This window comes from Varanus komodoensis, unplaced genomic scaffold (assembly GCF_004798865.1).
Source record: "Varanus komodoensis strain SLA01 unplaced genomic scaffold, ASM479886v1 scaffold8, whole genome shotgun sequence".
In the NCBI taxonomy this organism is placed as follows: Eukaryota; Metazoa; Chordata; class Lepidosauria; order Squamata; family Varanidae; genus Varanus; species Varanus komodoensis.
In genome coordinates this window covers 1,403,814-1,431,715 of record NW_025336481.1, presented here as the reverse complement: position 1 = coordinate 1,431,715, position 27,902 = coordinate 1,403,814, and the positions used below count along the sequence as shown (strand labels likewise).

At 56.9% G+C, this 27,902-nt stretch overlaps 1 protein-coding gene across 3 annotated transcripts; it reads left to right on the top strand.

Moving 5' to 3' along the window:
* Positions 1–402: 402 nt before the first annotated feature.
* Positions 403–27,902, top strand: TPX2 (TPX2 microtubule nucleation factor). 3 transcript variants are annotated; one of them, XM_044455771.1, is made up of 17 exons: positions 403–468; positions 10,040–10,191; positions 11,636–11,755; positions 12,470–12,590; positions 14,028–14,156; positions 15,263–15,352; positions 15,526–15,659; positions 17,657–17,817; positions 19,393–19,564; positions 20,898–21,045; positions 21,194–21,407; positions 22,809–22,913; positions 23,265–23,441; positions 25,236–25,382; positions 26,152–26,263; positions 26,973–27,139; positions 27,511–27,902. In XM_044455771.1, exons 2-17 carry the CDS (start codon positions 10,095–10,097, stop codon positions 27,619–27,621), a joined length of 2,205 nt encoding a protein of 734 aa, XP_044311706.1. In that variant the 5' UTR covers positions 403–468; positions 10,040–10,094; the 3' UTR covers positions 27,622–27,902. The 3 variants fall into 3 exon arrangements, with proteins under 3 accessions (XP_044311706.1, XP_044311705.1, XP_044311707.1); XM_044455770.1 differs by having other exon boundaries at positions 26,952–27,139; XM_044455772.1 differs by lacking the exons at positions 403–468; positions 10,040–10,191; positions 11,636–11,755; positions 12,470–12,590; positions 14,028–14,156 and adding an exon at positions 15,038–15,085 and having other exon boundaries at positions 26,952–27,139.

Sequence of the window (27,902 nt, the reverse complement as noted above, 5' to 3'; positions counted from 1 at the left end):
CGGCTCTTGCGGGCGCCTTTGCCCCGCCCCCCGCCCCCGCCCCCGCCCCCGCCGCCGCCGCCGCCGCCGCGCTCTCTGGGACTCGTCGTTTCCTCCGAGCGTTCCTCCCAGCCCCGCCTCCCGCCCAGTCTTCCGTCGCCCAACTACGCCTCCCAGAGGCCTCCGCGAAGGAACAGCCCTCGGAGGCGGGCTCCACACCCGGCCCAGAGGGGCCTGTTCCCCGCCCGCCTCACGCGCTTCCGTCCCGCTCGCGGCCCAATCGGCACGCTCGAGGCGCCCGCCGGCCGGCCGTGATTGGCCCGTTTGGAAGCGGGGCAGAAATTTGAAATCCCTCAACGGCGGCGGCGGGCAGCGCTCGGGAGCGGAGCCGAGCCGAGCTGAGCCGGGCGGGTGGCTTGCGGCCCCGGGGCGCCTCCGTTCTCTCCTCCACTGACCCGTCCGGGGACGGCTCTGCTGGGCGCCGAGGCGGTAAGGGCAGGCCGGAGGCCCCTCGCCGGGCAGCCGCGCTCGGTCGATGCCGCGGCCGAGCTCGCGGGGTTTCCTCTCGACATGCCGGGCTCGGGAAGCGTCTGCCCCGGCCCGGCTCTTTTTATTTGCCCGTTGTTTGCCGTGTCAACTGATGTCTTTAGCGGCGAGTTGCATTTGCTGAGCGATGCTGCGCCATGTTGATGTTCGTTCGTTTCGCGGCGTGGCCGCCCTGCGACAGGGTGAGGGGCGGGATGGATGCACTTAAATAAATAGATTTTCCCGCAGAGGAGACTTGGGGGCATCCGTGAGAAGGAAGGGCCGAGGTGCAGCCCGCGGGTTTCAAAGCCGCCTGGCGAGTGCAGAGCTAACGCAGACCGCACGCTGTTCGCTCCCGGTCCGTCCCCAAACCAAGCGAAGCGAAGAACTTGACCATTAGACGCGCCGAAGCGATGCGGTGTTGTCCTCGTGGAAGTTGGTCGGGGTGTGTCTTCTTACTGCTTCATGGGGCCACCTTTACCTACGGATTGATGTTCCCATAAATGAATGTCTCTCTCCGCCTAGTGAATTCCGTCTGCGAGAAAGAGATCTAGCCCGACTGTCTTGCAGTCCTGCTTTCTGCATGCAGGGAGCTTTTCTGTATGGAAGCGCATTCATTCATAAAGGTGGGCGCGCACAGGTGAAGATTAAATCCCCAGAACCCTGGGTAAGAACTAGGCTGTGCAACCTAATCTTTAAAAAAAACTTAGAAGCAACTTTCATTCTGTTTGATGAGGCTTGCATGGCAGTCTCTGTAATCCTGTTAATATTTACTTCCTATGAGTTGAATCCTATGAGTTCAATGCGACTTATTCCCAGGCCAGTGAGAGTAGAGCTGACTTGTTCAAGTCTTGGGTGACAGGTATAGCCTGCGTTAAGATATTCCTTCTGTGGTGGAAGATACCTCTGTGAGGGTTGGAATGTTCCTGCGTTAGGTGAAAGATTGTTTTTGGATTACTTAGCCAGCATCTCGGGCAAAATTCCTTTCATAGCAGTGCCTCAGGTTCCAGTTTTGTCTTGCAGATAGTGTTAGCTTGTCATGTAAAATGTGTGGGGTAAAGATAACATGGTGGTCTTGCCCATATTCTGCCTTTTCTGCAACATGGGGAGGTAGAGATAAGAAACTAGTCCAAGGTATCCTCAAGATAGGATTGCTACTGTGTCTGCGGCTGCCCGTAAGGCTAGTCCAGAAGTTGTCAAATGCCACAGCTTGGCTGTTGTTGGAAGCCACCTTTTTCCAGCATGTGACGCCTTTGCTGTGGGAGCAGCATCCCCACCACCCAGCCAGGCTTAAGATTTTAAAACCAGTGTATGAAGTCCCAAACAATTTGGGCCTGGATGCTCGAGAGAGAGTGCCTTCTCCCCCGGCAGCTTGCCTGCTCACCGGGTTCATCAGACGGCATGTCCACAGTGGATCCACATGGACCTATGGCCAGACTGGAGCCCCCACAAGAAGAGTGCACAGAAAGCCTTCAGTGTGGCAGTTCCACTTCTTTTGCGTATATAGCAAAATGGTATTATTTGGGCTTAGACCCAGAAGATGAATGTTATTTGCTGTTCAGCATTCACTGTTTAAATTGATGGGATGGAAATCTGGCCATCCCAGAATCACCGAAAGGTTGCATCCCCTTCCCCTCACCCCTCCAGCCAGTGCTTTGATTTTCCAGTTTTGTTTAGGATTTTCTCCCCATACTAAAGTTGAAGTGCCTCTCTTCCAGTGCAGTCATGGCAAGAAAGAATACTCAGCTAAAATATGCTGGAACCTGGCCTTCCCTGTGCCTGTCTTCAACAGGAAATTATGGCCTCTAGCCAAAAAAGATTTTGCCCTCCTCATTCAAACAATCCCTCCTGTTTCTGATGCTCAAGGAACATCATTGCTTATGGAGCTGAAATGATGCTGTTTATGCAGAAGAGGGAAGCAGTTGCAATCTTGGGGAGGAGGCATGTCAGCTTTTGCATGAGTGTAAAAAAAACCTTTGGAGGAAACGCCACGAGGCAGTGGGGCCAAGGGAAATCTGAAAACAGCCCAGAGAGTGCTTTGTGTGCTCACAGGCCCTGGAGCGTCATCTGGTAGGGTGCAAGCGAGGCAAGAAATGGAGGGCCTGGCTTGCTGGACAGCAGACAGGACCACTCCGCACTGCAAATCCGGTTAGTATCCCTGCGTCGCTTAGCTTTGAAGCGACAGTATCTGTACTCCCTTTTTCTTGTGTCAGCCTGGGGGAAGAAAGTGACTTTCACCTTAGAAACACAGAAACAGAGGAGTCAGAAGGGGTCTCCCGGGCCATCTAGTCTGACCCCCGGCTCCAGCCCGCTCCGCTCACGACATGCCCACCATGTGGACGTCCAGCCTATCCTTGAACACCCTCACCGATGGGGCCTCAACCACCTCCAGTGGAAACCCATTCCATACCCTGGGGGTCCTGACTGTCAGGAAGCGCTTCCTGGCATCCAAATGGAGCCTGGGTTCCCTGAGCTTGGCTCTGTTGGAGTGCATCCTGTCTTCCTCTGCAGGGGAGAACAGGCCTCTACCCACCTCCGTGTGACCTTCTCCTTGTGCAGGCAGGCAGAGTATAGAGGGTGTTCCAGTGCACGGTGGCCTTCTGGCTCACTGCAATTTTTGCCCTTTTAAAATTGAGAGGTGGCGCCTTACACACTAGAAAGCAGTGCATGTGGTCATGGGATCCTAGAAGAGTAGAGCTGGAGGTGGCCAGAAGGCCATCAGGTCCAACCCCCCGATACTGCAGGACACTTAGTCGCATCGTCCTGTTCAGATGACTATCCAGACACTTGTGTCTTCTGTGCAGCAAAGCCAGCATTTGGGTGAATGCGGAAATATAGAACAGCTTGCGAAATAGTCACATCTTTCATGAAACAAGCAATACGGCAGTATTTTACCTGATAGTCTCTCTGTTAGACACCCTCCATCTGATCTTCGCTTCTCCAAACTCATTCAACCATCCAGTATTTGAAAAACTCCTTGGCTTGTTGTGAGATCACAACCAGGCTATACGCCCTCCCTCACTCCAGGGTTTCCATCTTAAACATTTCCACTTTTATGGATAGCATGAAGTTTCCTCCACAAAGCAACCCCAGGATCCATCGCGGCAAGCATGACTTCAATTTCGGCCATGCTCAAGATGCCTTAGAGAATGATTTGTGTTCATGGAGGGTACAGGCCACTTGCCAATGTGTTTGGGAGCCCTGGGCTGCTCTCCTGGCGGTTCCAGCACCGGGAGGAGAACGGCTGCAGACGGAAGGCTTTCGGTCATTAGAATGGCTGCTCTGTTCATCCAGGAGGAGAGGATGGGGACAAGGCGCACAACTGGGATGAATGTTATGATTCACGATTCCTAGCCGGCGTTTTCAACACGGTTTGTGCAGAGATGCATTTTGTTGCGGCAGTGAATCTGGCTGCAGCTCCCCTGCCCCCATGTCCGGCACCAAGTGTACGCAGGCGACTAGGTAAAAGCTGCCCCTGCGTTGCGAGCGGGACTCTTGGAGGCCTCTGATTCTGCCTTGCACCAAGTTCGACACATTGGCCCCAAATCCTCTGCTGTCCCTTTAACACCTATTTTTAGCCTGTCCCATCTTGATGTCTCCCAGAGCTTGTGGGGTCTGGATTACAGGGCATGCCGTGTCAGGGGCATTTATTTTTGGGCTGCTGGGAAGGGAGACACAGATATTTAACAGTGGCAGGGGAGAAGGGGCTCAAAGGCCTGGGGAGTCCTGGCACTGCTTTTATTTCTCTCATTTGACTGCCCCCGTTCCACAGATGGGTCTGTTGCAACATCAAGCACGATGGATAAGCAGAACTAGTTGGGGATCGTATTGCAGCCCAGCAAGACTTCTGGGCTGGCAGCTGCAGGCTGGCACATGGGCCTTCCGATGCTGGGCTGCCCAGATGTTCATGTTGGGGCTCCGTGGCTTTGCACTGGGAGGAGCTTTGCCCAGCGGAGAGGCATCCAACAGCAATGCGATGTGGGAGACTTGGGGGTGCTGGACATATTTTCTGTTTCTGCATCTGTATGTTAAACGTATCGTCTGCTTCTACGCCCAAGTAACACGGCTGTCCTTTCGCAACGGGTGATGGGATCTGTTTTCAACTTATTTTTCCTGCCAATGACAGTGAAAAGAAAAAAAAAATGAGGACACAGCTGTTGCAGTTCTGCCTGTATTTGAAATGACCCAAAAATCTATAGACCTCATACCGCAATATAACGATATCAGTATTTGTACACACCGAGGGGCTTAATACACGTGTTTTTAAAGTACCTGTTCGTGTCCTTCGGAGTTGCACAATCACCCAGTGGAGTAGAAGAGCCGGGGAAGTAAACAGAAGTGCCACGCTGGCGCGGAGGATGGGGCAGAGGGGGGTGACTTCTGCCCTTAGCTGTAATTCGGCCTGCAGTGCGGTTGCGTAGCCTCTGTTTACTGGTGGGGATTGTGCTCACCCTGCTGAGCACAGCTGCTGTGGGGACTGAGTGCATGTAAGTGCAGGAGAGGCCGAGTGCGGCCGCTAGCGCCTTCAGACCGTGGTGCCAGGGACCGCTGGTATCTGAACCTCACTAAGGGGCTGGGTGCCCTGGAGCATGTCGTCCTCCAACGTGGGGTGGCAGGCAGGGCTTTGCAAGAGCATCGGAATCCGGGGTGCTGAGGAAAAAGCAGCCGGGTTAATACCCTGACTGATTTTCCAGGGGCATCTGATCTAGTCCAGCGGGCTGCTCTCCTGTTCAGGCTGCTAGAGAAGCACATGCCTGCCAACCCAAGCCAAGTCAAATTCTCCTCCAGGCAGCCTTGGAGGGAAAGAGCAAAATTCAGCGGCAGGGTATATGCTCTGCGTGCAGAACCTTCCAGGTGTGTTCCCTGCCATGTCCAGGAAGGACTGGGAGAGTCCCCTTCCTGAACTCCCAGTTAACAACTGCCAGTCAGTGTTGGCAACACTGGGCTGGGTGGAGCAAGATCTGGCCTGGTATGAGGCTGCCTCCAAAGAAGTGCTTCCATACGGGAGGAGGGCTGGGCCTTGGTGGGGCTTTTGTGTGCTGCCAAGCGCCCGCCCTGGCGTGTGTGGGCTGGCGGGTTGCTTTTGCAGACTTGTTTGGGAGGACAAACTGCAGTGACTCCAAACACTGCATTTTCTTTGGGTGGGCTTTAGCGGGGCAGGTCTCCTTCTTTAGATGAAGGAATATGAAGCGGCCTTTGCAGCAGATACTCATGTCTTCAGAGTAACGGGGCAGATGGAAGGGGATGCTTGCGTCGTGGTGGGGCAGTGAATATGTGCTCTGGGCTTCCCCTTCTCTGTCAACCCACCTCTCTGGCCTGGCTGCTTCTGTCATGGCTGGTGTTTTGGAGGGAGATGGCCAGTGGTGGTGGATGAGCTAGTCCTTGACGGCTGAGACTGATGTGGAGGGAGGAGCCACCAGGTAATTTCGCCATGACCTAGGGTAGCATTCACCAACCTGGTGTCCCCCAGATAGTTAAACAACAATTCCCATTATCCAGACTGTTGTCCTGTTGGAAGATGCTGGTGAACCTTGTAGTCCAGAAACATCTGGAATGCTTGTTTGGAAAGACTGGGCTAAAAGAAGCAGTTCATGACTATTTAAGAGAATCCTAGAAGAGGAGAGTTGCAAGTGACCTCGGAGCAGGACTCCAGGCTGGCCAGCCGTCTCTTGAACGCCACCCCCTCCCTAGTCTTGGGTCCCATTGTTGTGCAGCTCTAACAGGTAATAGACTCCCATCACTGTGCTCCTTTTATTCCTTGCTCCGTTTATATTCATCTAGATGCTCTTGATGGGCGACTAAGCTTATCCTGTATTGCTGTGCAGAACCATGTATCTTTAACATGGCGTGACTCCGCTTCCTTCTCTGTTCTTCTTGAACAAGTTACATCCTTCCGTTGTTGATCGTCATGGGAGTCATCCCACCAAGTTCCAGTTATACCTCTCAGGTTGTATTCCCCCTCCTGAGTGAGAAGTTCAAGTTCAGGCTGTTTGTCTCCTATAGTCTGGGCATTACTATGTAGGCATTGAAGAGCATGTGCTTTCTCAGCTACCTGCATTTTTTGGGTGGCTGTCACCGGGCACGGCTAGAGCAGGTCTTCCGGTTGCGGTGCACAAGCCTTTGCTTGCTCTTATGGCCAAGTGCGCTTCTCTCTCCCTTATGGGATTAACTCACTGGTTCTAGTAAGAATATTCCTTCTTCAAGGTCACTTAAAGTGTCCAAAAAGACAACATTGTGTTATCCTTACAACAACTCTGGAAACGGGGTGGTTGCGGATGGGGAGGGTAGAATGCTGAGCTATTTTGGCTTCCCCGAAGCTCCCTGGTGCGAGTTCTTGGCAGCGTTGCGTTTGATGCAGCCTGCTTTGTAAGTTGACCTTACTGCTGCTCGGTGCGAGGTGACAAAAGGCTATCACCTCTTCGGTGTGCTCCTGCCCAGCCCAAAGTGGGTGACTGGGGTTCTACCCGCAAAATGCAGTCCATACCCTCAGTCCTAGAGGTTGACCCCGTGGCCTCTGACATGCTCTGCAATGGTAGGGCCATTGCTTCTGCCCCACAGGGGTGGGTTGACCTCCCTCCCCTCCCCTCCCCTCCCCTCCCCAACATTGCTTGGAAACCTTACTCTTCCCTGGGGGGGTGGGATTCCCCACATGGTCCCCCAGCGAATGTGTCGCTCCGGCTCTGGGTGCCCCACCATCTCCTCATAATGAAATGCCTGCTGTCACCCGATCTCTGAGCAAGAGGCTGGGGCACCGGCCGGCCTTGGATCCAGCCATGGCTGAAATGTGACGCCCACTCCGCTTGGCAGCTTGGCTTCTTGGGCCGAGTGGGCCAAAGGAACGTCGGTGACGCACTTCGTTTTTTTTGAGTTAGTAGTGTTGACAGAAACACGATCTGGTCAACAGGGCGAGGAAGGGGTCTAATTCCAGCCAAGCCTTGGAGCGCCATGGCTCTGGTTTGCGGCCCTCCCTTCCCACTCTCCTTGGGTATCTTGGTTTCTTGTCTCAGCTTCTCTGCAATCCTGGTAAGCTGCCTGTGGGCCGAGGCAGGTCCCCCGTTTTGCCGTCTTTGACGAGTTCAGGTGCTCCGAGAGCGCCATCCCCTTTGGTATGTGGCAGGCTCCATGCCTTGGCAAGGGGAGGGGATGGGTTATAAATTAGAGTGGCACCTGCTAATGGTGCTGTAATTTATATCTGGGCAGCCTTCCCACGTGTGAGCGAAGCTGGCGTTGTAGAAGTGCATAAATGGGCCATAATCCCGCCTGAGGCTTTAGCTGATGGAGGAGCCCGCGCACCCGGAATGCTTCCATTGAAGCCACTGCTGGGAGCCCATTGACTTAGCTCAGGCCGATGGGCTTTGTGGAAACTCTTGCTGCTGCAGTGTGCCAGTCCCAGTGGAAGATTTTGGATGTTGAAATAGGGTCGCTTGCACCAGAGAAAGTTCGGCTTGCGCCAGAGAACTTGTCTGTGCCCTAGAACAGGGCTGGACAACTTGTGGCCCTCCGGATGTTTTGACCGACAACTCCTGTCCTCTTTACCTCTGGCACAAACTGGCTAGAGCTGCTGGGAGCCATAGGCCAGAACCCCCAGGTTCCCACGTGTGGCACAGGTTCACTTCTTTCTGCACTGGCTGCGCTTCAGGGCAAGCGTAGGGAAGGGGGAGAGTGACGTTCTCCAGTGACAGAAACAGAGCGAGTCAGAAGGGGCCTCCCGGGCCATCTAGTCTGGCCTCCGGCACCAGTGATGTGATATATCTCTGCCCCAGGCCTTCCCGTGAGCAGAGGCAAAAGACTGGGGTGCCCGGAAGGTGTCTCTGCTGTGTCTTCTGCAGAGGGAGGGGAGTACAGAGGAAGCCCTGCCCACCCCCCTCCCACATACTTCTCCACCCCTCCACCAGCCGTCCACACTCCTCCACGCTGGGGGGGTTCTGAGCAGTCCTCTTGCGTGGTGCCCTGGCATCGACTGTGCCTGACTGAGTTTCCTGGGGTCGCCCACAGCCGTTCCAGTGGCCCATGGCCTAGAGAGCTGTGCAAACCTGGGCGTCCCATGACTCTCCGCTCACCCCAGGGGGCTATCGAGCCGCGTGGCCAGAGAAGGGGGACTACTCCAACTGTCTTTTCAGGAAGACGGCCCATTTTCCCCGTCGCTGCTCAGGAGAGGAGGGAAAGGGGCCCTGGGCGTCTTCTGCTGGCCCGCTGCCTGAGCAAGGAGGGGGCACGGAGGGCCCAGCACCAGCCTCTCGGGGCGTTGTGCTGGCTGGTGTGAGGAAAGACGCCCCTTCGCCTTGGTCTCTGCCCAAGGGGCAGGGCTGTGGGTTGGGTGGTGCCGACGCTGGTCTGCTTAGCTGCCCCCAGCTGGTGCGATGCCCTTGAGGACCACGTCAACGGAGGGCAGGAACCGAGTGCTTGGCTGGGCCTCCTCCCGGGGGAGACACCCCATGTGCCCCTGCCCGCAGCTGAGATGGCTGGGTGATCCCACGGGCAAGCAGAGGGGGTTGGGGCCAGCCTCAGGAGGAGGCCACTGAGGTCCCTCTGCTGGGCGTGACAGAGGCACCGAGAGGGAGAGGCGGGCCCGTCCTCGCGGCAGCGGCCAGCGTGGGGCTTCCGCCGAGCAGTGGCTTGGGCCGCCTTGGGCCAGCCGGCACCCGGGAAAGCCCGGCATGGGGCCATTCGCTGCCACCTTCCCCTGGGTGCCTCAGCCCATGCTCTTGCTGATGCCAAGAGAGCGGGCCTGCTCATGAGCAATCCTGCTGTCCCAGCATCCGCCACCATTCGCTTAAGAAAGGAAAGAAAGGTACTGAAAGCTTCTGACACACTAGTTTCATTTTCACAACCCAAGGATCTGTGTGTGATTTGCTGACAATCACAACCATCTCCGCACAGTTGGATCCTCCGCCAATTAAGTTGGTGACCTTCACTGCTGCTGCCGCCCCTCTTCTTTTGTTCCATTTCAGTCTGAGATATTTGTTGTCGAAACACACGCACGTGTATTCTCGCATGCTTGCTAGCGAAAATCTTCTGGAAAACCAGATTTTCAGAAAAGCTGACAATTTCCCTTGAGAAAAAGAGAGCCCTGGGCCATCCCGCCGCACTGCTGTGAGGCAGCAGCCTGACCGCACGTACTGGGGATATTAATGCTCCACCCCAATCCAGTGCGCTCACAGGGTTCCCTTCATCGAGTAATGCTCCAGGTGCACACCAAACCTGATGCATGGGAAGTGCCTGTTTTGCGGAAGGTGCCCTGCACGAGGCTGGCATTGCCCGTGCGTCAGGGAGAGGCGTTTCTGCTCCTGGCGCTCCGTTCCTTGCTGGAGAACACTCCGGGGCTCAGGCTTCCGTTCTGGTCTCGTCTCTTTCCTGGAGTTTGTGGTTGAACGGTACGCCCGCTGCGGTCATCCTGGCATGGGCGTCGGATGCACAATGTCCAGTCTCAACCACAGATCATTGACTGGCTTCGCCAGAACTATGGGAGGTGAATGAGCGGGCATCTGCAAGATACGTGCCATGCTAAGGATCCTGTAAAAATCTCGTTTCTCAGGACTCTTCTCCAAAAGCGCCAGGAAGGGACCTGCTTCGGCAGAGGAGGGGGCAAAATGTCTCAGGAGGCGTATTCCTATGACGTCCCCTACACTGGTGTCGACTTCAATGACATGGATGACGATGCGTCCGTCGGCGTTGACGCTTGGTTTGGTGAGTGTGCTCGCCGGGTAAAGGTGGGCACTGTTCCTGGTGGGTGTGGGGTTGCCACCCTGCTGACCGGGGGCTTTAGAGGCTTGGGAGGCCCATCTGTAAGTCCTTCCCTCCTGCTGTATGATGTTCGGGGAGTGATGTCATGGAGCACGCCGTCTCTGAGTGCCCGAGGTGCGTGGCGCGTCATAGCGACAGGGGCACTTCTTGGAGGGGGTGGGTTATGCACGTGCTGATCCCTCCTTTGGTGAGGGCTGTTTGCACCACACCCAGCCTGTCTTTGCTAACATCGAGCATAATCTTCCAACCGCTGTCAAAAGATGGCCAAGCCTCTGCAGACGAGCTGCTGCCAGAAATGTCTGTGCCATGTGCTGCGGGCCCGGCCGCCTTTGCTGCTGCCACCGCTCAGGCCACCGGAGCCCCCATGACGCAGCAGCTCCGGCTTGGGAACAGCCGAGGGTCTGCTGCTTTGCAGGTGCACAAGGCCTGGATTGATAGCCGTAAGACAGCCGAGACAGGCTGTCCAGTACCCTGTTTCAGTGATATATTGTGCAATGCTAAATATGTAAGATTTCTTCAGTGTCACGTATCCGGGTGAGACATAAATCTTTCAAATACCTTGAAATAGAAGTGTGCTTTTAAAGAAAGGCTCTCGGTGGGAGATCCTGATCGGTGAGTGGGAGCCTTTTAAACCAGGCCGCAAAGCTGACCGGAGAGCGGCTGGGTGGGAAGGGGAGTGGAGCTGTTTCCCCGGCCTCACTTGCCTGTTCCAACGTGGTCCTGACTCCCAAGAAGCCGTTCGGGGCGGGAAGACATGGATGCTCCTGTTTTTTAACATCGTTGGCAGATTTGCAGAGCGGCTGTCTCACCCGCCCACTTCACATCCAGACTCTTGTCATTCCATTAGCAAGACGTGCCTGGGGGGACTTGGGATGCCAGGGCCTTTCCTGACTGGCTCGGGGCGCTGCCTGGCTTTACAAGCGCTTTTTGGCCACGCAGGCAGGTGCCACTGCTTTGGTTCCACCCAGGGCTGGCATGGCTGCCTGGTCAGCCCCCACTAAGATGCCCCAGGAGAAGCACAGCAGGTTCAGACTGGGAAGGAACGTGCAAGAGAGACAGGCAGGAACAGCACGTGGGATGGGAATTCCTCTGCTTGGTCACATTCTATGGGAGTGTTTCTTCACTGCCCAATAGACAGCACTCTTTGGGTAGTTCACAGCAGTTAACGTTATAAAATCCAGCACAATGAAATAAGGTCTAAAAGTTAAACATTATTGTATGAAATGAAAATAACCACTGGGGGAAAACCTAGCAGTAGCACAAAAATGTAAAAAGCAGTGACAGGTTTAAAATAGGAATCGAAAGACTAAAATTTCTGGGAAATGGAGGAGGTGCCAGAAAGAGTGTTGGGGGGGCATCCAGCTTATGCTGCTGTCACTTCTTGCAGACATCCGAGCTTCCCCTCTGCGTACCCCAAAAGAAAAGATGGCAGCTGGCTTCCACAAGAAGGCATCGGCCTCGAGGGCCAACATCCCACACGCTATTGTTTCGCCAATGATAAAGTCCAGTAAGTTGCAGCAGCTCAGAACAATGGCATTTTGTGAAGTTGTGCTGGCAGAGAGAGGATGTGCAGACGAGCCTCGTCCAGCGGTGACCGGCCAACTTGTCCAGTTGGGCCTTAGCTCTCTCCTTCCTGGTGGTGTCCCTAGCGGCCCAGCCTGTGGTCCAGCTCGAGACCTGAGTGGCTCTTCCCCAAGCCTGTTTGGTCCCTTTCCTTCCTGCCAGATTCATAGCAAGCAAGGGAGGGAGGGAGGGAGGGAGGTGGTCCATTCCCCTGCACGCCTCTTCTACACTTCCGTGCGCTTCATCGACTGCTCTGCGATGCATGTTCCCACCTTGGAACGCTTTAGCGTTCTGCCTGGGCTTTCACCGTTCTGCATATTCTGCAAACTTGGCGGCCCCCTGACTTGCCGCTCACTGCTGTACAAGTGAAATAGCCTGAGTCCACTAAAGCAAGTCAAAGCCACACAGTGGCAGCTGGGCTTGAGCATCCCTCTGGGTGCCCGCGACCAGGCCGGAAGCCTCAAACGCGATCAGGGGAACAGCAGCCCCCCAAAAACTCCTCCTTGCTGAAGAAAGCATGGGCGGGGGCTGTTTTCCTCCGCGGCGAATCGTTGGGGCCTTTTGGTTTGCCACACGAGCTGCTGGTTGGGTGGGAGACCACGAAGAGAAGATGGGCTATAAATCTTGAGACATCAGGCTGGGATACCTTTATCTTCAGGTGGAAACTGCAGTGAAGGCATGGAGGTGGAACACGGAGCCCCGCCGAATGTGGTGGGCTCTTTGGCTGCGTGGCACAGCACCTCCACGGAGGCAGCAGCCCCCGCGAGGGACCCGGGGAGGTAAGGTGCCGATTGTGTGTTCCGTTGAGCTTCCCACAGGAGTTGGCCCTGATGTAGCTGGCACGCTCGCATCTGGACGCTAGCTGCCCTGGCAACAGAGTCCCCCCGCCAGTGCCGCTCCCCCTGCTTTCCCCAGAAATTTCCCGCCGAGACTTTCAGCCCACCTTTGACACCTGCGCCCTCTGCTCTGTTTCTCCACCGTCCGTCTGTGGCATTCTGTTCCGGGTTTGTAGTTCTGATCCATTGCAAAATGAGCCATATGGGAGCGAAATTAGCTCAAGTCACAGCCCTTCTTGCCTAAGTCCACTGGAATTGGCTTGTTCTCTGACTTAGCTGATACCGGGGCTTTTGTAGGACTTGTGAGGACTAGAAGCTTGCCATGCCATTTTACGAATGTGGTGCTCTTGTTGGCACAAAATACTACTCCAGAATTTCAGACAATTCTGGCAGAGAATTAATGCAGGAAATTATGTGTAATCAGCACCCTGCTTGTTACCCATAAGCCAAAATTCTCGACAGTAAATGATAAGAACTTCCGTATGGCGCGAATGCCCTAGTTCTGAACCCAGGTTGCCTGTGAGAACTGCTTCAGCACAAATGAGCAACACTGGGAGCGTCTCTCCAGGATCTAATTCAGTGCTGGAGGGTAAAGGAGGACATCAAGCAGATTTTTTTCCCATTACCTCATCAAAACTCACGCTGAGGAAGCCCAGGTTTGTGGGTGAAGAGAGGAAGCCGCCTCATGGATTGCCTCCTTGTGAAGCAAAGCTGTACTTTCTCCTGACTACAAAAAGAGTCTTTGTCACCCATATGAGAGTTTTTGGACTGGTCTCTTTTGTGCAGGATTTCAAAGCCAGACAGATTAAAACCATATGCTGCAAACCTGAAAAATCCAGAGTAATGAAACTTTTCTGGATCGCTGTTCCCAGTTCGTCTCCCTCTCCAGCTGGGCATCCCCAAATATTTGAATGTCTTGTGTCTTAAGCACATGAGAAGAGCTGCCCTGGGTCAGAGCCAAGGCCCCTCAGGTGCAGCAGGCTGCCTCGGCCGGGGCAAGCGAGCTGCCCGGTGTGGAGAGGCTACAAGAAGGGCGGGAGCAGGAGCCGCCTCCTGCTCTAGCCCACAGCACATGCTGGTGCAAAGCACGGAGCCTCTGGTCCTGGAGGAAGGGTGGAGCCGCCGTGCGTAGCAGCCGCTGGGGCCTTCTCCGCGACCCCTTTGTGGGATGCTTCAGTCTCAAAGGGGTGGGCGGCAGCCCAGGCAAGACCTGTGAGGCGCGGCCACCTGCTGCCTTCTGCCTTTACCTGCTGGTTAGAATGGGCTTGGCGTCTCGATGGGAGGCGGGGCCCGTGGGCCGCACTGAGCCCCCTCTCTTCCCCTTCGCGCCATCCGGGGGCTTGCGGGCGGAACGTCATCTCGGGGTCTCTTCTTCTGCAGGGTGGCCAGAAGGCTGTCGGCCCAGCGCAAGAGTGCCCAGCGCAGGCTCGTGGCCAAGAGCCAGGCGGAGAGAGGTGCTGCCGCCGCAGCGGACAAGCAAGAGCCCCCGCCGCCCAAGAAACAGAAAACGTAGGTCTATGGTGTGGGGAGCATGTGCTCCGGCTGGCTGGTCATGAGTGCCCTGCCCAGGTCAGGCCCTCTGCAGGCGCAAAGCGCGGGGTGCCGGGCATGTGGAGCGGAGTCCAGATCCCCCGGAACTTGCCCTGCACCCGTCTCATGAAAGAATTAGAGCTCTGCGAGGAGGATGCCAGGACGGGCAGCGCGCTGTGATTCTCCGCCAGGCCAGGCTGTTTCACTGGGCACGGAAGGCAGTTTCGGCGGAGCCTCGGTCATTAATTTGAGCTCCGGACGCCTCCAGGCTCCGCGTGTGCGCAGAATGGTGGAATTACCAGAAAGCAGAGCTGAATAAGGCCACTTGTGCCTGCAGGCGGAACGCCAACGTCTAACACGCCCCTGCTGTAACCAGCAGAAAAACTCAGCCAATTGACAAGTGGAATTCTCCACAAATTATGTGAGCCCCTGGCTTCCACGGCGCAGTTGTGTGACCCTCGCAGAGAACACCTGGCCCCCTTTAAAGGAAGGAGCTGGCAGTGTCAAGGGCAGGTCAGCATCAGTAGAAAACGGGCCAAGCTGCTGGGTTGGGTTCCCCGCCACCAGTCCTGCCTGTCTTAGCTGCTACTCAAAGAGGCATCCGATCTCCATCCGTGTCTTTCTCCTGCCACCCCATTTACTGGCAGAACTAATAAGGCCACCCTGGAGTCGACGTATTCCAGCGGCTTGGCCCCAAGTCGGCTGCAGAAGGCAGGCAAATTCCCCCTTCGGGAGAGGGGCAGAGGGTGCCCTCGGGGTGAGGGGGAGCCCATGCCAGAGTTGCACGCTCAGGAAACGGAGGGGGGCGGGCGGCCAGCACTGAACTGAGCGGTCCTGCACTGTCCTCCCTGCAGCAACGCCAGGCTTCCCAGGAAACCTCGGCCCGGCATGCCGGCTCGTGTGTGGAGGTGAGGCTCACCTTTTGCACTGCCTTTCAGCACAGGTGTTTGGGCCCCTCTGCACTGTGGTGACAGCCGGGAAACTCGCACCCAGGGGGCCCCACGGTGGCAACCAGCATGCCTGACCTTGAGCCTTTTCACGCTCTCCCTCCCTCCCTCCCTCCCTCCCTCCTTCCTTCCCTCCAGGTCTAATAACAGCCGAGAGAAGCTGAGTGAAATTTCCTTGAACTGGGATGTCACCCCAGCGAAGGCGCCCGTCACACCTGCAGCACCAGAGTAGGTAGCCGGACCTTGGCTGGCCTGTGGCAGCCACAGCCTCCGCCCCACGTGACGCCGAACGAGCAGCGTCTTCATGGTTCTGGGCAGCAGCCGCCTGTGAAGCGGCTGGGGGAGGCCTGGCCTTCGGTCCCACTTTCTTCCTCAAGGTGCCGCTGCGCTTCCTTTCTCAGGAAGCAGAACCTGCCTGCCAAGGGGAAGTCCACGGAGGAGCTGGAGCTGGAGAAGATGCAGCAGTCGCAGCGAGAGGTGGCGGAGATGCGCAGGAAGAACGAGGAGTCCCTAAAGGCCGCCCTCGCTGGGCCAGGTGAGCTTGGAAGTCACTCCTGTGGGGCCAGGAGAGCAGCTCCCAGGGTTCCTGTCGCCACTGTCACTCTAACATCTTTTTCATCATGCCTGTGTGCTCGCTCGCTCTTTGCGTGTGCATGTTGGCACCAAGACATTTCCCTTCCATGCACATGGTCCCAAGGGCAGCTGTCGAAATACGTGTAATAAAACCAGGAACGAGCACAACAGCTACGCCAACACACCTCCAGCGGCACGATACTCATTTTACCTCGCTGCCGTCCTGCACTTCCTCTTAGCTGAATCTCTTTGGGCGCATTGCAAGGCACTGGTAAACCGCCCCCATTGCAGGTGGCTTTTGAAACACCAGAGGGGGCTCGACATGACCACAGTCAAAAGCCTGGAGAAATAAAAGGGAGCTTTGATGCTCTGCATGCCAGTAGAAACCAGCCTGTGATACCTGTTCGGCACCTGCTGCCACCTATTTTATTGGGTGATTCCAGATTCTCGTGCCGTGAGCCGCATTCCTCCGGCAAATGGGGCTGGTGCCACAGAGCTCCGGTGACCCTCCTCCTCCACCCCGAATGCATGTCCTCATCCTGGCTTATTTATAGAAGCACCTGCGCTGTGCTAGGACCTGCACATGCATTGGGTGCCCAGGTCTCTCCCTTTCAGCCAAACAGTCCGGATGCAATGCAGAGCCCGAAAGAGGCGAGGGAGGGAGAAGATGGAAGGGCTGACCTCCTGGAGCCTTCCTCCATCGGGCAGCACGCAAGCTCGGCCTCATTTTAGTTCTCTTACCTGAAGGGCTACGTTCCTTAAGCTGCACAGGGCAGCGGTGTGACCCGTCGGGCAACTTGTGGAACGCGTGGGGCAGCAGCACTGCTCACCTGTGGGTCTCCCGCCTGCCGTGTGCTTGGGAGCGCTTTCTCAGGTTCGGCTGTGCTGTCACCCATCCCGTCACAGCAGTTTGCCTCGATGGCACTCGACCAGGCAACTCCGTGCTGGCTGGGCCTTGCGCCCTCCAAAGTTCCTGGACTAGCTGGCTGGAGAAGGCTAATTTGGTGTGCTTGCTGCCGCCTTCATCTTAGAATCCCAGAAGAGAAGAGTTGGAAGGGGCCTTGAAGGCCATCAGGTCCACCCCCTGCTGTTGTAGGACAGCAAGTCACACCACCCCACTCAGACGGCTGTCCAGTTTCTTTTGAATGTCTCTAGGCAGCTGGTTCCACTGTCGCATTGCTCTGACAGTGAGGAAGCTTTTCCTGATGCCCAGCCTGAATTTGGGTTGTCGCAGCTTGACTTGATTATTCCGTGTCCTGCACTCCGGCATCAGCAAGAAGAGATCTTGATCTTCCTCTTTCTGACAGCTTTTGAGGGACTTCTAGAGGGACACCATGTCCCCCCTCAGTCTCCTCTCCTCAAGGCTGAACGTGCCCGGTTCCCTCAGTCTCTCTTCACAGGGCAGTGTTTCCAAACCCTGGATCATTTTTGTCGCCCTCCGCTGGACCCTTTCTAATTTCCCTGCATCTTTCTTAAACCTTGGTGCCCAGAACTGGACACAGCATTCCAGGTGAGGTCTGACTAGTGAGGAGTATAGAGGAACTACTACTTCTCGTGATTTGGAAGTAATACTTCTGTTAGCGCATCCCAAAATAGCATTTGCCCTTTTGGTGGCTCCATCCCATTGTTGGCTCACGTTTAGCCTATTGTCCACAGTTACTCCAAGATCTTTTTCTGTTCGGTTCTGTCGAGCCACATATTCCCCTTCTTGTATCGATGCCTTTGGTTTCTCTTTGCCAGGTGGAGGACTTGGCACTTGTCCTTTATGGAATCTCCTTCAGCCCAGTGTTCCAGTTTATCAAGACCGCCCTGGACCGTCCTTCTGTCCTCTAGGGTGTCTTAACTGATGAGACATCGCTGCTTCAGCCTGAGCCCCCCACATGCAGCGACTTGCCCTCAGAGCGTTGCTGGGGTCGCTGCTGGTCCCTGTCACATCTTGGGCTCCCGTTTCTCCCGCAGGAGGGCCGTCTGTGAAACCAGTAAGCCACATCACCAAGCCGGTGGACTTCCACTTCTGCACAGACGACAGGATTAAACTGCATGCAGGGGACACCCGGCCTTGCACGGATTATAAGGAGGTGGATTTCACGGCGATCCTCAGGAAGCACCCCCCATCTCCGGTGAGAGCAGGAGAGCAAATGCACCGGTTCGGGGGCCTTCAGCTGTGGCAGTTCTGGTGGGAGGTGAAGCCATGGATGGACATCCATGCAAGTTGGAAACCCTCTGAAAGTTCATGAGGTCTAGTACCTTTGGACTGTGTACTGGGGCTTGGGCTTGTGTGGATTCAGCATTATTAAAAATTATATACTTCCCCAAAATGACACAGATTCTAGAATGCTGAGCAATGAAAGACAGACAGAACTAATAAACCACAATATTAAAAATGGATTATCAATCCACCTTGGTTGGAAACCAAGTAAGACTTCCTGAAATAAACACATTTTCAGAAGATGATTACCAAGATTCAATTTGCCTTGCGGGGCTTTCGACCCCTTCAAGGCTGAGTCTGGAGTGTCCATACCTGGCCCTGGGTGATTGAGACAGATTGGGGACTCTGCTGGTGTACCGTGCACACTTCTGCCCTGCAGACTCCCTGCCTGAGCTGACGGAGACCGTCTCGGACCTGGTGTTGAGGACCCCCAGGATGTTGGTCTTGGGGGACTTCAATCTCCATGCCGAGACTGTTCTGACCGGGGCAGCTCAGGACTTCATGGCCGCCATGACAGCCATGGGGCTGTCTCAACACGTCACTGGCCCAACGCATGAAAGAGGCCACACTCCAGACCTGCTTTTCTCGACAGGGCAGGAAGGTGGTGATCTGGAAGTGAGGGATTTGGCTCCAATCCCTCTGTCATGGGCAGATCACTTTCTCTTGAGGTTTGAACTGGGGGCCAGTTTCTCCTTCTGCAGGGGTGCGGACCCTATTAAATGGTCCGCTCCCGGTGTCTTGTGAATTCGGACGGATTCCTGAGGACTCTGGGGGATTTTCCAGATAGGGCTGGCACTCCTGTCGATGCCCTGGTTGATTTGTGGAATGGGGAAATGACCTGGGCAGTCAACACGATTGCTCCTGAGCGTCCTCTCCCGTCATGCAGAGCCCGCATAGTGCCATGGCACGCGCCTGAGTTGCGGGTGATGAAGCAGGCTGGGAGACGACTCGGGTGTAGGTGGAGGAAATCCAGTGACGAATCTGACCAAGCGCATCATCTGCTCCGCCTCCATCGCATCCTCCCGGTGCGGTCCAGCGGAGCTTTGTCGAGTGGTGCAAGCCTTTCGCACTCTGGCCTGGGAAGGATCTTACTGCACCATCCGCAGCTCGAGGTTGGACACAGTGGGAGCAGCATCCTGCACTGTGCATTTAAAAAAAACAAAGGGAGGACTCCAGCATTCCCCTGAGACAAGCTCCTGTCTTTTCCTCCACTCTGGGCACAAGAAATCATAAGCTGCTGATGTCAGTAGATTTCAAGGCGGCATGCACAAATCCTCACATATAAGACCTGTAAAATATAGAGTGAATGCAGTCCTTTCGAAGACGGTTTGGATGCTGAGGCGTGACGGATCTGAACAGACCTGCGGGCCACGTCTTGCCCATAGCAGGCGCCTTGATGCTTGGGGGAAGGGCTGCTCGTCTTCGTCCCGTGCTTCCACTGTGGCTCGGCACTGACAGCCCTGTCGCCATCGGTGTCGTCTTTCAGGTCCGAGCACCAAAGGGACCCACGATCCCAAAGCCCTTCAAGTTATCCCAGGGCAACAAAAGGAAAATTGAGGACGTTGCCACCGAATACGTGTCCTTGGCTCAGCAGGTGCAAAACTTCCAGAGACGCACTCCGTCGCGCTACCACCTGCGAAACCGGAAGGAGGAGGAAGGTAAGGCCACGGTCGGTCGGGTGGACGGGGAATCCCTCTGTCGCCGGGAGGGAAGCACCACTAGCCCCGCCCCTTTCCCTGAAGCGCAGGCATGGGGTGCGACTCTTCACCCGCTCCCTTTCTGGGTGCTGCTGCTTGCCAAGCTCTGCCCCCCCCCCCCCCGCCGCCCCCCGATGCCCAGGGAAGCACAGGGGCTGTGCGCTCAGATCCAGCGAACTGCCTTTTGGTCTGAAAAGCGTTAATCCTAAATGCTTAAGCCCGTTAGGTCAGTCAGTCGCTGACCTTAAAGCTCACTGGGGATGCCAAATTATTCCGGGGGATGAAAGCGAAAGGGGCCGTCTGAGGAGCACCAAGTGATCTCTCCGGCCAGGGGAACGGCCACCAAAGTGCCGCCCGTGGGGGTGCTTCAAAGGGGGCTGGGCGGAGGAGAGGGCTGGCCACTGCTGTGCTGCTGGCTTGGGCTCCCTCCGGTACCGGGCAGCGGGCCTCCCCACGCCGGCCGCCGGGAGGCTTGGTGGGAGGTGCTGCTGCTGCTGCCCTCCTCCCTGGGAGCTCTGGCTAAGCACACTGACCTGGGCGCTGGATGTGGCGAATCCGTGGCCTGATGCAGCAGGGAACACAAGCACTTCAGAGGGAGAGGAGGGCGAGCAACTGTCCACGGGTTTCGTTCCACTAGGCTAATTCACTTGCCAGTGCCAGGGCGTGTGTGTTACCGGGCACAGCTGCCCAGGGAGTGACTGCTGTCAATAATGGGACGTGTGCCTTTAGCGTCTCGCCTCACTGTTTACCATTCTCTCCCGGCTCCCTCCACCTTATACACCGCCTATCAACCTGACATGCTCCTGATACTCGGCGCATCTGGTGAAATGAGCTCCAATCCACAGAAGTTCTTGCCAGAACCAGCTCATTAGTCTCCAAGGCGCCACTCAGTTCCCCGTGCGCACCGTTCAGCTGTGCCCTGGTGGGGGGGAAACGAGAGCGTGGCAGGCGGCTGGGGTTTATTTGCAGAGCTTCTCCCAGTGCCTCCACCTGGAACACTGGCCTTGGTTTAATTACCTTAGGAAAAGGGCTCGCTCAAAGCCCGGCTGGAATACGGCACGCTCATCTGCCGATTTAGAGCTGTCCCGAGGGAGGAGGGCTGGGGCAGCAGGCCGAAAGATCCAGTGGGGAAAGAGGGCTGCCCTCGTGCCGGCCGGAGACCCCCGGGCTGCCATCCGACCCTGCATGTTTCTCCGCTGACCGCAGCGATCAGGGTCCCCTTCCATGATGAGAGCGAGCCGCGTGCGCCCCTCAGACATTTCAGAACGCTCGAGCACGTGCTGTCTTTGTTCAGGAACGGCAGGCCCGGCTCAGAGCAGGCCCGTGAAGCCCCCGCTGACCCACCCGCGGACTCCCTGCCTGGAGACCAAGAACCGCCTGAGGCCCGTGACCTGCAAGAGCAGTGCCGAGCTGGAGGCGGAGGAGGTCGCCCGGCTGCAGCAGTGAGTGCAGCGCTTTGCCCGAGGGCCACGCCTGGTGCCTGCCCTGCTGCCCTCCGGCGTCTCTGCTGGAGGGCAGCCGGGAACACCTGGGAAGGGCTGGCGCCCCCTTTGCGCTGGGGATCCCCTATCCTGCCCCCTTGTCTGACAGGTACAAGTTCAAAGCTCAAGGACTCAACCCCCGGATTTTGGAAGGCGGGCCCATCTTGCCCAAGAAGCCCCCGGTGAAGGAGCCCACGAAGCCCATCGGCTTCAACCTGGAAACAGAGAAGCGCATTCAGGAGCGCGAGAACAAGAAGCCGCAGGAGGAGTCCTTCACGTTCCACTCGAGGCCGTGCCCAACCAAGATCCTGGAGGACGTGGTGGTGAGCCTGCAGCTCGGCGGTCCCTCGAAAGGGAGCGCAGAGCATAGGAAGCGGCCAGGCCGCCCACGCAGCCCCTGCCAGCCCAGGGCCGCACACCGGCTCTCTGGCTGGGGCTCATGCGCCTGCTCAGGGCTTCCCTGTCAGGGCAGGGCTGAAAGGTCCCACTTCGCCATGGCGGTCCCCTGCCGGAGCCCGGCTTCTGGCGCGCCTCGTCGGAGGCTCCGCTGGTGACCAGCGAAGGCGCCTTCCGCGTATGTTTGGGCTGGAATTGGAGGAGAGCGGTGGAGCGGCAGTTCTTGCTGACAGCAGCAAACTAACTTGGGTGGTTAAAGCAACACGGCATTTCGAGGAGGCCCCCAACCAGGGCGTCAAAACGGCCCACACAATTCGATGCACAAAGTGCAAAGCGGCGCATGTTGGAGCAAAGCGCATTTACTGGCTTCAGGGATCCGGCGCTGGGCTCCCAGCCAACCGAGTCCGGCCCAAGCGAGTGATCTTGGGCGCGTGGCAGGCAGCCGACTGGCACAATCGGGGTGCTGTGAGAAAAGCGAGCGAGCGCCCCGTGAGGCACCATGAGGAAGAGGGCTGCGAGCGAAGCTGGCAGTAGCTCTCTGCCCTCCTGCAAGTCTGCGGGACAGCGACCCCGATCACCGCACCCGGAAGGGATGCCGTCGGGTTGGGAAAGGGGCCTCTGGGCGAGGGGAGGGACTGGGGCAGCCGACCCGTGAGGAACGGCCACGCCACCGGGACGGGTCAGTGCAGAAGAAGGGTGAGGGCCGTCCCGGAGCAAGCACAGTGTGGAGAAACTGGTAGGAAGGCCTCGTCCTCCTTCTCACAGAGCAGGAGCCCCTAAAGAGCACATCCCTTGGCTCTCCGATCTGAGAGAGAGCCAAGATACTGAAAGGGCTTCTTTTATCCAGCGTGTGCCTGAACGATAGAACTCTCTTCCACGAGATGCAGCGACGGTCGCCAGTCCAGATCGCTCTGCGGAGGAGGGGGAGGAGAAGGAGGCGGCTCTCAGTAGCTGCTAGCCCTGCTGGCTGTTTGCCACGGCCCGTTTCGGAGCAGTGTGCCTCTGCACGAGCCGCTGGTGCAAAGGACGGGGGTGGCTCTCCGTCCTGAATGTATGGCAGGGGAGAGATGAGGATGCTGAGGTGCATCGCCCAGGCGCCTGGCCACCGTGCCAGATAAGCCCTGTCCGTGCGGGCAGGCAAACTTCCAGGGACAGCATGTCCTTCCGCTAGCATTTGTTCTCTGGCATGCGCCAGCCCGAGGAAGCGTTAGGAGGGCTGTGACAAGTCCTTTCGGAAGTCCAAGCTGCTCCCACAAAAGCACCTCTTCCTGTGCTGGCGCCCCCAAACAAGCGAGGAGGCCTCACTGCAGCCTGCTCTCTCCCCGCAGGGCGTTCCGGAGAAGAAGCTGCTCCCCATCACCGTTCCCAAGTCCCCCGCCTTCGCCCTGAAGAACAGGGTCGGCGCCCTGGCTCGCGAGGAGGAGAAGGACAAGGTGGCTCCTGCTCCCGGGTGGGCGGTGGGGGCTCCCTCGGCCGGGGCGGCCGGGGCAGGCGTGCTGCACAGGCTGACGGCCAGGTGGCCCTCTCTGCTCCTCCGAGGGCAGACCAGGGGCTTCGCTGCACCTGCCTCACCGGCGCACTGCTGGGCTGCACGGGCTTCGGGGACCCGTCTGCAGCCCCTCCTTGAGCCAGCCTTGGGGTCCTGCTCTCGGCGGAGTGAGCTTTCCCACTGACGTCCGTGGCCCTTCCATCACACTCTCCCGGGGGGGAGGGTGCCAAGGAGCACGGCTGTGGGCTAAGCCACCATTCTCCACCCCGCTTCTCATGCATTTCTGACGCCATAGGAAGAGGAAGCACCTCCCGTGATTAAAGCCAAGCCGATGCCGCACTTTGGAGTGCCCTACAAGCCGAAAGCTGCGGAGCCGAGGCAGGTGGAGATGTGCCCCTTTTCCTTCGACTCCCGGGACAAAGAGCGGATGCAGCTGAAGGAGAAGAAGATTGAAGAGCTGAAGAAAGAAGAGGTGGGTGTCAAGCTACGGCACCGTGCTTGCGGGCACGTTCTGGCTGGGAGGCCGTCCTCGTGCGGCTCACCGTGAAGGAGATGAGGCAGTTACTGGCTCTCCCCTGAGCGCCGCCATCTGTGGCTGAGCAGAGTGGGGCAGCCACCGGGAAGGCCGCCTCCGCCTCCCTGCCGCCTCCTTGGGGTGCCCTGCGCAGCAGCCGCTGAGGGGCAGCTGAGCCGGATGGCGCTCTTGCACTCGCGCCCCACAGCCGGGCTGTGCGCAGTGCTGGACCGGAGGAGCCGTGGCCGGACGGCGCGCTGCCCTGCACCTGCATGCTGACATGCTTCCGTCAGCTCGGGTCACAGGGAGGGCCGTTTGTCGCCTTTGCCTTCTGCCCCGTGTGCGCAGGTGGGGGCGGGCTTGGCCACAGGCTCCCACGGTCTGCCCAGCGGTTGGCTGCGGGTGGCAAATGCACAAGGGCAACCGAGCGCCAATGCGCCGCCGAGTTCTCTGCCTGGGCTCGGCCTGTTCTTCCCACGTGTTCAGTGACCCAGTGGCCACTTTTCGTCACAATTTAGTAAATTGTGTGGACTGTACTCACTCCATCCTGACTTGGAATTTCTCCTTCGGCTGCCTCCTTCAAAAGGGCGCATTATCCCAAAGAATTCTTTGAGTCTTTCCTCAGGGCTCACACCTACATTCGGGCCATGCGCAAGCAGTGTGACTTGCTCCAGAAAACCACTTTTTGGACATTGGAAGGACATCCTAACCCTGATCTCAGGCATGCACGAATTTGTTCAAAGCAAGGAAGTGACATGCAGGCAGTGCCGAGGGTTTTCTGGGGAGTCTTCCTTCCACGTAAGTGTGCAAGTTGGCATAGCCACCCAGAGAACCTCCAGGTCGTGGGGCATTATAGAAATGAAATTAGATAAATACATAGGGGAAAGAGAAGAAAATTTCTACTAGCCTAAGAAGTATTCATATAAGCCTTTTAACAATTTATTTATTTATTTATTTAAAACCTTTGTATGCCGTCACCACATGCCTCGGCATCTCGGGGCTCCCAAACATACAATTAAAACTAACAAATTCCATAAAATTATATAAAAACAAAAAAGCAACTAATGATAAAATATTAATGTTTAAAATAGCAATTAAATAAAAAGGTTTTAACCTGGTGCCAAGAAGAATATAAACTCGGCACCAGGCACACCTCTCCAGGGAGGTTTTAGTAAACAAAACAGAAGCCCCACATGCGGCGTGCTGGGTCAAAGACACAACAAGCATTCGACCTGAATTATTTGAGAGAAGGGAATAGAAAGGGAATAGAAATAAGCACTTAATGTGATTTAAATATTGCATAGAAGATTTTCTTGTAAAAAATTGTAAAAACTGTAAATTCATACCGTCTACTCCCCTGAAATTCAAGAAAAAATAAGTAGTTAAAACACTTATTTTGGTAACCCAAAGAGCTGTGCGTGATTTTGTGACAACAGCTCATCTATTCTAGAATCCAGTTCTCTTCCCCTAAGGCTTCGGGGCATTTGTGAGCTCGGTTTCACACTGAGGCGCATGTGTCCTCTTGTACACTTGCCAGAACACACAACCCCCTGCAACACACGATTACAATTTTGGGACCGCCAAGCTTGCACGGGGTGGCCCTTGCCATTGGCATCCACCTGTTCCTTGTGAAATGGAAACGCCTCTGCAGAAAAATAAGGCCGTTTGCTTTCCTCAGGGGTGGCCCAATGCCCCCCCCCCAGCCTTCCTTCCAGCCACTTTGCTCAGCCCGTCCTGTGTTTGGCTTGGCAGGTGCCCAAGTTCAAAGCACTCCCCCTGCCTCAGTTCGACCACGTCAGCTTGCCGGAGAAGAAGGTGAAGAGCCCCACCAAACCAGAGCCCTTCCAGCTGGCCATCGACGTGCGCGGGGCCGCGCGGCACGAGATGTGGCAGCAGCAGGTGAGTGCGCCGCGCACGGGGCCCTGTGGCGCAAGCCGGGTCCTGTTCGCTGGGCTCGGGGTCCTGACACGCCCGCCGCCTCCGGCAGTTTTGCTTTGTCGCTCTAGCGCACGAAGGGCTGCTGCTTTTTGCCCCAAGGAAAAGGCGGAGTGGGGGCGTTTGGCCAAGCGGACAGCACTAACCTCTCAAGACATTCAAGTGCTCCATTCGCTAGGAAGCTGCCTAGCAAAGCTCAGAGCGGCCTGTGAGGTCTGAAACAGGCCCTTGCCGATCGGTTTGCAGCCCTGCACACAGCCCTGTGAACCAGGCTGCGGTGTCTTCGGCACAGATGCAGAAGCGGGGCTTAAGGGATCCCTTGCCGTGCGTCAGCTGAAGCTCGGAACTGCCAGGCCCAAAATACGCACCTTCCTCCTCATATCATACCCGAAGAGTGTGCAAATCTTGACCCAGGAGGTGCCCATCTAGAAAAACACTTGGAAGAGGGGGTTGGCTGCATCCCCGGCAGGGTTAGTGGTGATCTGAAGGTGCCCGTGGGGCCATGTACATGCCCCGACCTGTGGCAGGACGTGCGTTTGTACTGAAATGTTTGCATGCGCACTGGCCCTTAGATAATGCATGGTGCTCAGGAGAGGCAGAGCCCAGCCCTTCCAAGATCAAGGATATTAACCCCCCACCCCCACCCCTCGCTTTTGCTTCACTGCCTGCCCCTCTCGGGGCCCCAGGGTTTGCCGGGGCGGCTGTCTTCATTCTTCCCACCCTCCCTCCACAGGTCAAGGAAGAGATGAAGCGGCAGAAGGAAGCCGCCTTTTTCAAGGCACAGCCCAGCACCGTGGTGCACCAAGAGCCCTTCGTGCCGAGGAAGGATACCAAGCCGCTCGCAGGTGGGCTCCCGGGCCAGCCCTGGGTCCGGGACCAGGCCACCTCGCACGGGATGCACGCCCCACCCTCACAGCCTTGGGCTTGGGGCAGGGGTGGAAGAGCCTGTCCCCGCTGCCCCCCACCTGCTGTCAGGGCAGTAGCACAACCCCACAGCTTTGGGCTGAGCACGGGGCTGCGTGGTGGGTGTCTTGGCTGCTGCTTCACATCCTCCCACCTTGGCCTGCTCTTTGTGAGCAAAGGGCTTGGCTGAGGGCCCAGCACCTTTCCAGTCGTGTCCTCCAGTCCAAAGGTGGGGTCAGATTAGGGTCAGACTTAGACCTGTATTGCGGTGGGGAGCAGAATCCCACATAATATCGTGCCCGCCAAAAAAGCCCTCTAGCCCCTTTGCGGCGTTCCATGAACGTGTCGGTTTCTGCAACTCCAGGGCGTATTGGCCACTAGAGACGAGCTCAGCCTCGTCCTGCGGGGCTGCCCTTGCAGTGTGAAGACGCCCCCTTGCCAGCCTCACATACCCTCTCGCCAGCTGCACGCGAGACGCTGTCACACCCCGCAGCCATCAAGCAGAACCCCTGTTGCTGCAATATAGATGGCCAGATTGCCTTGCATGTTGCTTGGGCTGCTCTGCCTGACCGCTTTGCTGGACCTCACTGGGCTGGTGTTGTGTCCCCCCCGCTTTATTTTTACACTTAGAGGGCCTTTCTGGTTCCGCAGCTCCCGAAAACTTTGAGCTGGCCACGGAACGGCGTGCCCGAGAGAGGCAGGAGTTCGAGAGCCGGCTGGCGGAGCTTGAAGGGGAGAAGGCGAGACTCCAGGAGGCGGCGAGGCGTGCGGAGGAGGAGCGTGCGAGGGAGGAATTGGCCAGGCTCAGAGACGAGCTGGTGAGTGAGTCCCCGAGCAGGCCCAGCGGGGTGGAGGTGCGGGAGGCCGGGTGCCCAGAATCCCAGCGTGAGAAGCCACGCATCTGGAACAGCGCCCAGGAAGGCAAATGTCTCTGGTGCCGGTACAGCCCGACATTTGCTGGGCAAAGATGGGAGTCCCAGTTCCCAGGCTGCGGGCGGCTGCCGTACAGCCTCTGGCAGCAGGGCCGGGAGGGGCGGGGATGCTGGGATGACTCCTGGCCATGAACGGTTGCCATCAAACTCTGTTGTAAAGCGCCCTCTTTCTCCTTGGGGTGGGCAAGGGGGCTTTCTGCTGGAGACATGGGCCTCTGTCCCCAGTCCATCGGCGCCTTCCTGCTTTGTCGTCTCAGGTACACAAAGCCAAGCCCATCCGCAGGTACCAGAACGTGGAGGTCAAGCCCAGCGAGAAGCCCCTGACTGTGCCCAAGTCGCCCAACTTCTCTGACCGATTTCAGCGCTGACGTGAGACCACGTGGAGAGGCGATCTGTCCACGGGCACAACGGAAAGTGAGATCTCGTCTCCGCCTCTGAGGCGCTTCCTCGCACTGGCCACACTGACTTTCTCAAACTCCGGCTCAATGGTGTGTGTTGTAGTTTAATTTTGCAAGGCAAAGGACTGGACTTAGTTCCAACTTTTTCTCACTTTCAGAGCCCACTTGTAATTTTTAGCAGCTTTGTCTTTTTCAGGTGGGCCTGTTTGTATGTACACCAATAAACTATTGTATACTTGAGAAAAATCAAA

What these genes read in the sequence shown, in the direction of transcription:
- TPX2 (XM_044455770.1), top strand. Translation starts at nt 10,095, where the DNA reads ATGTCTCAGGAGGCGTATTCCTATGACGTCCCCTACACTGGTGTCGAC. An exon ending in GTCACACCTGCAGCACCAGA is followed by an intron (nt 15,353 to 15,525) that starts GTAGGTAGCCGG and finishes TTCCTTTCTCAG; the next exon opens with GAAGCAGAACCTGCCTGCCA. An exon ending in GGCCGCCCTCGCTGGGCCAG is followed by an intron (nt 15,660 to 17,656) that starts GTGAGCTTGGAA and finishes TTTCTCCCGCAG; the next exon opens with GAGGGCCGTCTGTGAAACCA.